This window comes from Palaemon carinicauda, chromosome 27, assembly GCF_036898095.1.
Source record: "Palaemon carinicauda isolate YSFRI2023 chromosome 27, ASM3689809v2, whole genome shotgun sequence".
NCBI lineage: Eukaryota > Metazoa > Arthropoda > Malacostraca > Decapoda > Palaemonidae > Palaemon > Palaemon carinicauda.
In genome coordinates this window covers 59,548,697-59,561,021 of record NC_090751.1, presented here as the reverse complement: position 1 = coordinate 59,561,021, position 12,325 = coordinate 59,548,697, and the positions used below count along the sequence as shown (strand labels likewise).

The 12,325-nt window shown below is 37.3% G+C and overlaps 1 protein-coding gene across 1 annotated transcript; it reads right to left on the bottom strand.

The window, feature by feature from the left end:
- Positions 1-4,447: 4,447 nt before the first annotated feature.
- LOC137620921 (uncharacterized) lies at positions 4,448-9,716 on the bottom strand. The gene is made up of 7 exons (XM_068351365.1): positions 9,371-9,716; positions 8,185-9,154; positions 7,102-8,072; positions 6,777-6,997; positions 6,545-6,653; positions 5,578-5,754; positions 4,448-4,554 (listed from the first exon to the last, which is right to left on the bottom strand). Exons 1-7 carry the CDS (start codon positions 9,714-9,716, stop codon positions 4,448-4,450), a joined length of 2,901 nt encoding a protein of 966 aa, XP_068207466.1.
- Positions 9,717-12,325: the final 2,609 nt, after the last annotated feature.

Genomic DNA, 12,325 nt, shown 5'->3' with positions numbered 1-12,325 from the left:
CCTTGATTGTAGTCAGTAAGTATGTATGATTGGCCTTAATTTTATTGCTGCCTGTTAATCATGAGGCTCTTGTTTTTAAACTCAAAACAGGTGAGAGTAGATTGATTTTTTTCTTAACATCATTATTTTATTTTTTAATAATAGATTGAAAAGAGTTATTAATGAGCATCATATTGAATATTGGAATGTCATATCTGGTGTTCCTTATGGTAGTGTTTTTACCTATTACTTTTCTTACTGAATATATATTTGAGGTTTGGCCTGAAAAACAAGCTTGTTGCATATCCTGAATGTAAATCTGGGTTGGTTTAATCCCCTAATAGAGATCTAGGTAGAATTAGTGCATGGTGCAAATTGTGGGTCATGATGTTGACCCGTATCAAAACAAAAAATTATGATTGAACAGAGATAGAGGCTAGTGGCTCTGTACATCCAGATCTCAGCATTGAGGATATTATTTTAACAATATACAACTTTAAAATTTTAGATGTTATTCTTGATTGCAAATTTACTTTTGAGAAACACATTCGATCTGCATCTTCTTCATTTGCACAAAAATGGCTTAGTGAGGAAGTCTTAAGATTTTCGGTGATGAATCTATTCTGAAGAAATGTTTTAATTATTTCATTACGTCTCGTTTCGAGTAATGTTCGCCTGTCAGGTCTTCAGCTGCTGAGTCTCTTAGACTTGCAGTTTAGTTTAGTTAGTTCTTTATGCATGTTGTATAAGATTTTTCATAATTCTGACTATCCTCTGCATTTGGAGCTTCCCAGACTGTACCATCGTGCACGTAGGACTAGATATGCAGATAATTCTAAATGTCTTGCCTTCTCCACCATAAGGCTTAATACTACCCAGTATTCTAAGTTTTATTCCAGCTGTGACTATATTCTGGAATAATCTTCCTATTCGGGCAGTTGAATCGGTGGAACTTCTGAAAGTTCAGACTTGCATTGAACGTTTTTATGTTGAACAGGGTGACACGAGTCTCTTCATAATTTGTATGTTACATAGCAATTTTAACGTTGTTACTGATTTCAAGAAATTTCATATTCTGTATTCATTACTTTTCTTAGTTTAATTGTTTCCTTACTTAATTTCTTCACTGGGCAGTTTGTTTTTCCAAGTAAGGTTGTACAATAGTTCTATATATATATATATATATATATATATATATATATATATATATATATATATATATATATATATATATATATATATATATATATATATATATATATACACACACACACGTTTGTGCCTTGTTGATTATTATGTTTCCTTTTAAGCGGTTTTATGTTAAGTTAATTATTTGTTGGAGCGTTTTTCTGTGACAGTAACAATATAATGCGATTTTAATTCTTAAGTCCAATTTCTTCTGCCATTAATTAGTGGAAGAGGTTTGATTTACAGTTTGTAAGGAATGACTAATGAAACGACTGTAACTGGTATTTCCTCGATTGCACTGTGTCATTTCAAGTTCCTTTTTTTCATTTGAAAATCAAATGCATCTCAATTTTCATAGTGTGCATACCTGCCAATAATTTATCGAGCGAAAGATCTTGGTCGGCCCCAATGTCGGTCCGTATATTTTCAGATGCATAAATACAGTTCAACTGGTACCGGACTTGTTATAAGAGCCGATATAGTGGGCTTAAAAGGTGAAATAACGGTAAATTTTAAATATGTATCTGGATCTTTGTTAAACCAAAGTTTTATAGGCAGAATTGAAGTACAAAGATTCGTTACTTTATAAATGTCTACCCTATATAATGTTCCATCTTGTCGTTTTCTATAGTCTTTTTAATAGTACATGAAGAGAAATTGTTAATATTCAACGGGGAGACTCTCTTATTGTCACATACTTTACCATGAGATTTTTTTTTATTCTATATTCGGAAAACTGTCCCTATTCGAGTGCTAATAAATGGTAGGACAATCACGTTATCGATAAATTTTCTCAGTAAGTTGCAAATGGCACATTTTCCAATGCGACCTATGGTTTTCACGATTGTAGGCCAAATCTTGCTATATTAATCTTGAGACTGAGTCTTTCATAAATTTAGGTTGTAAGCTGGAAGCTTGCCTCTGTTATAAGGATATTCTTTTGTTTGGTTGTTTCTCTCATTGGATGCTATTATTATTATTATTATTATTATTATTATTATTATTTGCTAGGCTATACCCTAGTTGGAAAAGTAGGATGCTATAAGCACAAGGGCTCCAACGGGGAAAACTAGCCCAGTGAGGAAAGGAAATAAACAAACCACAAGAGAATTAATGAACAATATTAAATATTTTAACAACAGTAACAACATTTAAATAGATCTTTCATGTATAAACTATAAAAATCGAATAAAAAGATGAAGAAAAGTAAGATAGACAATTGTGCCCGAGTGTACCCTCAAGCAAATGAACTCTTCCACAAGACAGTGAAGACCATGGTAGAGAGGTTATGTGGTATTTTTACACATACTCCTATTGGCCTGGTCATACCCATGTCTTGTCATGCTCTAAGCCTATCAGATCCTTTAAACCAGGCTTGAACTCGTTAATTACTTCAAGTAATGAACAGGAGAAAAAAAAAATTTCGTAGTCTTATAAAGGAACAACACTTCACTAAGTAAGATACTCTCGAGGTATCTCTTTTAGGTAGTAGGTTGGCTAGGGCACCAACCACCCATTGAAATACTACCACTTGTGTGTTATTATTGGGCCAGGCAGTGCCTAGACTAGACTAGAGAACATTGGTTTGATTTCGGTGTGTCCTTCTCCTATACCAATACCAAAAGGAAAGTAGCCATTGAACAATTATAGTCCAGTAGGTTAAAATCTTGAGTGAAGAAGAATTGTTTGGTAATCTCAGTGTTGTGAAGGTCATTAGGACAGAGGAGAATGCGGAAAGAAAAGGCCAGTCTGTTTGGTATAGGTGTAGGTAAAGGAAAAATGAGCAGTAAACAGAGAAACATATCCAATGTGGTATTGCCTGGCCCAATAATAACACACTAGTGATAGTATCTCAATGGGTGGTTGGTGCCCTAGCCAATGTACTACCTATAGAGATATACCTAAAGAGAGTATCTTACTTATTAAAGTGTTGTTCTTTTATAAGACTGTTTATGAATATTTTTCTCTCCTGTTCATTACTTGAAGTAATTGACGAGTTCAAGCCTGTTCCAAGGATATGATAGGCTTAGAGCATGATAAGGCAGGGGTGTGACCAGACCAATACGAGTATGTATAAAAATACCAATGGAGCTTTATTTGTGAAAAATCCCAGATTGTATTAGAGCAAGAAGGTATACTACTATACTCCATTCACTAATACTCTATTTTGTAAGTTTATCTGGCCTTATAACATCCCCACGTGAAAACAAGTAACATTATTTCTGTTAATCTGTTCTAGGTATTCTTCATGAAAACTTGAAAAGCCTTTTGTAAAAGTTGTTGTATATTTTAGAAAGGGAGGAGAGACGACTACGTACATGCAAAGCCAGTTGAGAACTGCTTTCTTAAAAGCTACAATGTCGGAATACAATATTGCCATACAAACTAGATATGGCAGTTCTACACCAAGAGTTTTATTGTCCGTGGCCCTACACACAGCATTCCAAGGGGAGATTCAGCTAACTACAATACAATATGCTCAATAAGCTGCATTTCCCTTTTAAAAGTTAAATTATATATATATATATATATATATATATATATATATATATATATATATATATATATATATATATATTATATATATATATATATATATATATATATATATATATATATATATATATATATATATATATATATATATATATTGTTTACAGGCATGATTCATGAAGCAATAAGTTATACTGGTCAATGACAACAAAATATATTTTTACACATATGACAAAGTATATCTTAACAAAAGTTACATCATGCAAAAATGCACATCTGAGTAGAATGAAACAAGTGGACGAAAATGTGACACACATGAAAATAATATTTGTTGTATGTAAATAAAGTTTTTTTAACGAGTTACTGGACTCGGTTAACACTAAAACCCCTTATTAAAAGCATTATATAATTATAGTGATTTTGTTATGATCATTTAGATAACTTGGATGTTTTCTTGTTTGGGTACCCCTGTCTCTCTTGGCATACTAATTCTGTCCTTTCTTCTACGGTTGCAGCGTAAGACACGGGTGCTTGAGAAATAGGGGTTTTGTACTGGTGCAGTGTCATCTGCAGGGACATCTTGCACTGATGAGTCATCATCCAGGTACTGATGCAAATAAGCTGATGGCAAGATAGCTAGGGTATACGTAAGATTACTTCGATTTCTTAATAGAGGCGCTTCATTGCTCGAAAGGATTTATGAGTGAGGGTGGCGATCTTTCTTCATGTTTATCACAGGTCATAGAGGAACGTGATATCTTTATCTTTATCTTTATCTTTATCACTTCTAGTCCTCTTGAAGACACTGCAACTGGTGTCTCCCATTGACAACCTTGGGCTTCAACAGAGCTGCGGTAGTTGGGATCTTTCCTTGAAGACGACAACATAGCATTTCTGCAGGCGATAGAGATATTCCAGACGTAGGTGTATTCCTATACTCCAATAGAGCTATATAGGGGTTATTGCTGTGGGTGGTTGATATTTAAGAATAAACTTGAAGTATGAATATAGAAGCACTTTATTCACTCAGTTACATGAAAAAACTCACAACACAGTATGAAATACAGGAAAAAAAACTCGCAAGCATATGCGACATCTGAGGATAAACCACAAAGCACAGTACTACAACTTGAGCATTTGGAGAAACTATATTTCTTGAGACACTCACGAACGAGAAGAATTGTTGAAGTGAAGAAGGAGAACCATTCTGGCCTTCTCTACACCTAGCATGTACCCTCCCATTGGCTATGTCCTGTTAACATCATTCCAACTATTCTAACGAGGCATACATACATGCGATACCTAACAGTATCCAAAAACAAGTTAAGTAGTTGAACAATACCGAGAAATTTAAAGACGATAGCTAAAGGCATTCCAAAGCCTAAGCAAAAAATAAAAATTGATAAAAGAATAATATAGCAATAAAAAAACAACTTAATGCCCCATGCTTCAATTGTATTAATCTTTTGATCATTATAGCACAACAAATACAACACAAGCACGTGATCTAACCATGTGCAACACACCCTACATTGAATCATTGTGATTCAAATGAATACTGAACATAAAGCATGGTGAAAAAAATAATCCACTGACACAATTACACAGATCCCTCAAGAAGAACTAGCTTCGTGACTGGTCTTGTGAAACTAGAACACCTAGTACGATTTTTGACTGATCGTACAAGCCCATCGTCGCCTCGAAATACTTCCTCTACTACACCCATAGGCCAAAGCCCTCGAGGAGTATTCTCCCCCAAGATCAAGACTAAGTCGCCTTCCCTAAGATTGGCCTTTCTTTTTTGCCATTTTGCTCAGACTTGCAACTGTGCCAGATGTTCCTTTAACCAACGCCTCCAAAAAGTATTGGCCAAATGCTGAACCTGCCGCCACCTACGCCTATACATATCACACTCACTGAAGACTCCAGGAGGTAAAGCAACATTTTCAGACAACATGAGCAAATGGTTGCATGTTAAAGGAGAAATATCAAGCACATCATCACTTACTTTGGTAATGGGACGCCCATTTATTACAAATTCCACCTCGCAAAACAAAGTTTCCAAGCCCTCATCAGACAGTCTGCCCTCAGAACCTATAAGTCCAACAAGAACGTTCCTCACAGTGTGAATTAGGCGCTCTCATACCACTTCCATGTGCGAAGTAGCTGGAGGATTGTAATGCCACTCCAAATTGACATCAAGACCATACTCATGAAGAACCTTTTGATTTAAATCTTTGAAACTTCTTAAAATTTGAGCCTGGCCCCCAGCAAAATTAGTCCCATTGTCTGACCAAACTTTCTTGGGTACACCATGCCTAGCTGCAAAACGTCTTAAAGTCATTTAAGAAACTATCAGTCTCTAGTGTATTGAGCTTTTCAAAATGCACAGCACAAGTGTTCATACACGTAAAAGGACACCCATAGCGTTTCACTTCAGCTCTCCCCCATTTTATTAAAAATGGCCCAAAACAATCCACTCCAGTATAGGTAAATGGCCTGTTACCGAACTCAAGCCGTTCTGATGGTAAATCGGCCATCTTTTGAGAACATGGTTTTACAAACATTCGTCTACAGAATATACACCCATGAGCAACTCTTTTGACAGACTACGCACACTAGTAACCCAATACTTTTTACGAATCTCACAAGTGACCCATTCAGTTCCACAATGTCCAATATTGTGGAAATCATTGGCAATGAGCTTGGCAATCGGATGATCATGGGGAACTAGATATGGACTTCAAAAATCTTCGGACACTTTTGCACGTTTCAGCCTGCTTCCAACTCTAATTACTCCATCACTATCAAGAACTGGATCTTGAGAACCTATAGTACTAGACTTAACAAACACCACGGCCTTCTGACAACAACTTAATCTCACTTGCATAACGTCGACCCTGAACATATCTCAAAATGGCAACTTCAGCAACTCGAAGTTGTTCTGCAGTCAGACCCTGTTCAACATTGCCACGTTTACCCCTTTTAGGGACCTTTATGACACGCAACAGTCAAGTTACTGCACGTTTTAAAGAATATCAACTCGAATAGTAGGAAAAGAGCTTGTCCATCGTATCATTCTCCTTGCAAACCAAAAGGTAAGTTCCACCTCAAACCTCAGGGTCCACAACATCAATCGAGGTGTCACTAAATTCTTGCGCTGAATGCCATTGCACTTTATGATCATGGAGAAATTCTGGCCCTTCAAACCACCGATTAACCTCAAGACTTTCAGGGGATATTCCTCTTGTAAGAAGATCTGCTGGATTTTGGACACCTTGGACAAAAGACCACTGTTCAGGTTTAGTGAGCTGCTGGAAAAGACTCGCCCTGTTGCCTACAAACACATTAAAGCGACAAGATTCATTTGATATATACCTTAACACAATCTCGCTATCAGTCCAGAATTAGGACGGATCAAGATCAAGATCTAATTCCTACGGAGCGTGTCATCCATTTTTGCAGCCAGCACTGCTGCTTGCAACTCCAAACGTAGAATTGTCATAGACTCTATTGGAGCCATCTTCGATTTTCTAACCACAAGAGCCACATGAATCTCCCCTGCTTGGTTCGTGCTCCTTAAATAACTCGAACATCCATATGCTACCTGACTTGCCTCAGTGAAATGATGCAGTACTAATGCTGCTTCATTGAATTCAATTGGTTTGATACACCTTGAAATCTCAATCTCCCTGAGACCATCAAGAGAACTATACCATTGTGACCACTTGCAGGCTAAGCCTTTAGGGATGGGATCATCCCATGACAACTTGCAAATGGTAGCTTCTTGCAACAGCAGCTTTCCCTTGACTGTAACCGGATTCACTAATCCAAGAGGGTCATATATGGAAGCTAACATACTCAAAATCTTCCTACGAGTCAACTTAGTGTCACACTCTTGGGCCAGATTGACCCTGAAGCAGAACTCATCACCTGCAACATCCCATGCAATGCCGAGAGCCCTGCCATCAAAGTCTTTAAGGAATTCAACCTCACTTGCCCTCTCTTGTATTGGAACCAAACTCAGTAATTCTTCATCATTCATGACAAACTTAGTGAGACTAAATCCACCCTTGCTGAGCACTTCAGTAGTACCTTTAACCACCTCTGAAACCAAACTCTTATAGGGAAGAGATTTCAAGCAATTATCAACATAAAAGGATCGTTTAATGGTACCCGAAACTAATAGAGGAACATACACTTCGTCTACCAATACACGCCCAAGTGCATAAGCAGAGCTAGATGAACACCATACTCCCCCAAATACATGACGAGTCATTCTATAATGAACAATTTCTCCTGCATCATTGAACCAAATGAAACGCAAAGCATCCCTATCCTTCTTCGGTATGACCACCTGATAGTACATTGCCTCTATATCTGCAATTACTGCATAAGCATGTTCACGGAATCTTAGAAAAACATACAAAAGATTGTTAGTCAAATTTGGCCCCTGGAGACACTTATTATTTAATGCTTCACCATCGAACTTGGCAGCACAATCGAAAACTAAACGAATCTTACCTGGTTTTTTTGTTGGACACTATAGCCTGTTGAGACAAATGCCCCACTTTAGTCCCAGGGATACTGACATTTGTAGACACAGCTTCTGCATATCCCTTCGATATCAACTTCTGCATCTCACCATCATACTGAGTAAATAGACCCCTCCTCATAAGACTTCTTTTAGTTGCTTTAAACCTGGACAGAGCCATTACATAATTGTTGGAGACCTGAAAATCAGACTTCCAAGGGATAGGAATTTGATGCTGTCCATTGCCCAATATACACTCGCTGTCCCACAATTTTATAACCTCCCTGTCTTCCATAGACCAGGAAACATTATCTGAAATACCATCATTTTCAATATTCCACAACACATTGATGTCTGAACCAACACAAGCTTTGGTACTTACAAAATGGGAAACTATACTCTGACCAACTGGATTAACAACCTGGGCTGGACCATACAATGTCCAACCCAATATGGTACGTACCACAAAGGGTTCACCTCTCTTACCCTTCCGTACCTCCAATGGTGCCATGGCCTCTGCATGATCTTGGCCGATCAGAATATGCACAATTTCACCACCAAGAGGACCAGGAAGACCCTTCAGATGGGAAAACAATGAAACATTCATCGACGCCGACTCGATTTGAATTCTGTCAACAACAAAATCATTGAGATTAATTAATTCCCTACCATCAACCGAGGAAACACACATGCTAACAATCATAGAAGATACATCTTCATTAGTCTTACTCATTGTATTAAGCTTATATGTCTTAACTGCACCACTGATACCCAAAGATTTCATCAAGTCACGAGAGCAGAAAGTGCTGCTAGAAGCACCATCTAATAAGACAGTAGTTTGGTGAGACTTATTTACAGGAACAGACACTACAGGCATAAACACTTGGTATTCGGCTGTGACATCTGTACTACTGGCGTTGACCACACTTCTATTTTCAACATTCCTCTGAAGGTTATTTGCTAGAGAAGTATGAAGAAATTTGGACTGCTTTTTACCACAACCTGCTACACTACAAACTGATTGATTCCTACAATTTACAGTTAAGTGGTTTGAATACAAGCAATTTTCGCACTTTTTTTTTTTTTTTTTTTTTTTTTTTTTTTTTTTTTTTTTTTTTTTTTTTTGTCTCGCAAGTTCAACTCTTTCTGAAGGTTTCATATTCTTAAACTGATCACAGTGCACTATTTTGTGGTCCTGAGGACACAACACACATGGTGGATGCTCAAAGGTTCCAGTCACAAATGAGGATGGAGAGGTAGTGCTATTCTTCTTGAACTTTGAATTGTCATCACGCATTTTAGCACCAATGTTACCGTACACAGGATCTGTAGCCTCATCTACTTCTCTCTCCATGAAGCTCACAAGGCCCTCGAAGTTGGGATATTCTCCTTGGCTTCTCTTGACATCAACAGCATATTTCTTCCATCTATTACGAATATAGAGAGGAAAGCGAGCTAGCACTTCAATGATTAACATCTGGCTATCAATCTCATGTGTCTTCCCCAACTGCTCCAAAGTCATCTAGGTGTTAGAGAGCTCTTCTGCCAAATTCCGCAACTCATCTGCAGTACAGGCTGTCTTCCCCTGTCTCAACTTGTTGATGACCCTCTCTCGTATCAAGTGCTGATCCCCGAAACGTTTTTTTAAATTATTTCGGGCCTCTTGATAGCCTCCTTCCTTCTTCATGATGCAAGGATATACTGCCTCATGGGCTTTACCCTTGGTATACTGCAACAGATGCGTAAGTCTCAATCTATCATCAGCCGTGATCTTTTCGACCGATTCTTTGAAAGTAGCAATGAACGAGTAATATTTGATAGGATTGCCATCAGAGCTCTCAATCTCTACTTTTGGAAGAGTTACAAGCCCCAAGACTTCACTCCCAAGTGCATTCACTGACATGGAAACTTCAGTCTTGACAGGCACTGCTGATCTTGACTCCTGCTTGGAATCCAGCCAATCATAGACCTTCCCTATTGTTTCAGAATACATTTTCTCTGACTTGAAGAAGTTTTGATCATCGGCATCACATTCATCTAAATTCTCGAGGAGGGCATAATGGGCCTCATAGGCCTCCTCAAATTTCTCAAATGCACACATTAATTTCTCTGTCTCTTCCTTCACTAAATCTGGCTTGCGTTCTGCCATTAATCTTTCAGCTTTATTGATATGACACGTTACTACAGCTTGACACACACGTCGTGTCACACTTCTTTTTGCCAGTTCTTCAGCCATGTTTGTTGATGATCAATGCTTATTCACTATTGCGGTGGGAGGTTGATATTTAAGAATAAACTTAAAGTGTCAATATAGAAGCACTTTATTCACGCAGGTAAATGATGTATTGATTAGTGAATCTACAATAGAAATTCATTTACATTATATTGCAATAAGTATACATAGATTTTAGGCAATCATGTTGTATTGACTTGTGAATCTACAATTAAATTAATATAAATTACAATACAATAAGTATATATAAATTTTAGGCAATCATATGAAAAAAACTCACAACACAATATAAAATACAGGAAAAAAACTCACAAGCATATGCAACATCTGAGGATAAACCACACACCACAAAGCACAGTACCACAACTTGGGCATTTTGAGAAACTATATTTCTTGGGACACTTTCACGAACGAGGACTGTTGAAGTGAAGGAGAACCATTTCAGCCTTCTCTACACCTGGCATGTACCCTCCTATTGGCTGTGTCCTGTTAACATCATTCCAACTATTTTAACGAGGCAATTACATACATGCAATACGTAACAGTATCTAAAAACAAGTTAAGTAATTGAACAATACCGAGAAATTTAAAGACGATAGCTAAAGACATTTCAAATCCTGAGCAAAAATAAAAATTGATAAAAAAATAATATAACAATAAAAAAAACTTAATGCCCCATGCCCATGCTCCAATTGCATTAATCTTTTGATCATTTTAGCACAACAAATACAACACAAGCACATGATCTAACCATGTGCAATAGGGGTCAATACCACTGAGGAGAGCTTTCCGGAGCAAACATTCAAAAGTCTTAACAGACTTTTCAGCTCTGACATTTAATTGGGGGAAGTGGTGCTAGATGTTATTAGCTTAGAATAAGTTCTTCGTGAACTGTAAAAATTCAGCGCTGTTGGATAGCATTTTGTCTGTGCCAAACTCCTCAGGAATTCCATCCCTTTCCATGATGGACTTCCGATACAAAATCACATAAAATGTCGTTTTTCTTTCAAGCAATGCAATCTTGGGGTATTTAGAATAATAATCCGAAACTATAAGGTAATCAATCCTTAGACTCCAAAGTCATGACATTTACAGTTAACTTTTTTAATGGTCTATTGGGAATTTGATTGGGGAATTACAGGTTCTTTTTGTTGTCTGTTTCTAAGGGACACAAATTTCATAATTGTTGAATATACTTTCTAATATTTGATATGACATTTATCATTGTTGGCCAGTGTAACACTTAGTGGACATTTGTCTGTGCCCAGATGGCTAACATTTCTGATATTAACGAAGTAGGTACAATCAATGTTTCACCAAACAAGAGTTAACCATGTGCTGAAGGTAGTTCATCATGAATATTTCATTATAACTGAATATCTCGAGACAGCTTTTTGTGATTTGGGCAAACCATCAAAGATTACCTTGCCGAGTTTCCACATTGTTGGATCCTTGGCGGTTGCATCCTTGAACTCCTCACGCTTCTGAAGAATCATGGGAACGGAGTCTGTTGCATGCACCATAATCTCGACATTGTCGGCAGCTCCTTCAAGTGAATTACCACGGATGTACAATCAGGACAGAACGTCAGCGACATACATTAGACGACCATGCATGTAGCACACTCGTAGTTTATACTTTTGCAACGACATATATTGCAGACGAGGTGCAGTCTTCGCCAAGGGCTTTTTGAAAATCCTGTGTGAACCTTGACGTTTCTGCTGCCATAAATATAATGATGGAATTTATGACATGCAAACAAAATAGCTAACAGTTCCTTCTCGATCTGCGAGTAATTACATTCTGCAAATGCCAACGCTATAGAAGTATAAGCAATCAGATGAGAGTCTTAGAGAATACAAGATCCTAGGCTTGATTGTGATGAATCTACTTTAACT

What these genes read in the sequence shown, in the direction of transcription:
- LOC137620921 (XM_068351365.1), bottom strand. Translation starts at nt 9,716, where the DNA reads ATGACTTTGGAGCAGTTGGGGAAGACACATGAGATTGATAGCCAGATG. An exon ending in GGACCACAAAATAGTGCACT is followed by an intron (nt 9,155 to 9,370) that starts GTGATCAGTTTA and finishes ATACTTCTCTAG; the next exon opens with CAAATAACCTTCAGAGGAAT. An exon ending in TTGATGTTGTGGACCCTGAG is followed by an intron (nt 6,654 to 6,776) that starts GTTTGAGGTGGA and finishes CGTGTCATAAAG; the next exon opens with GTCCCTAAAAGGGGTAAACG.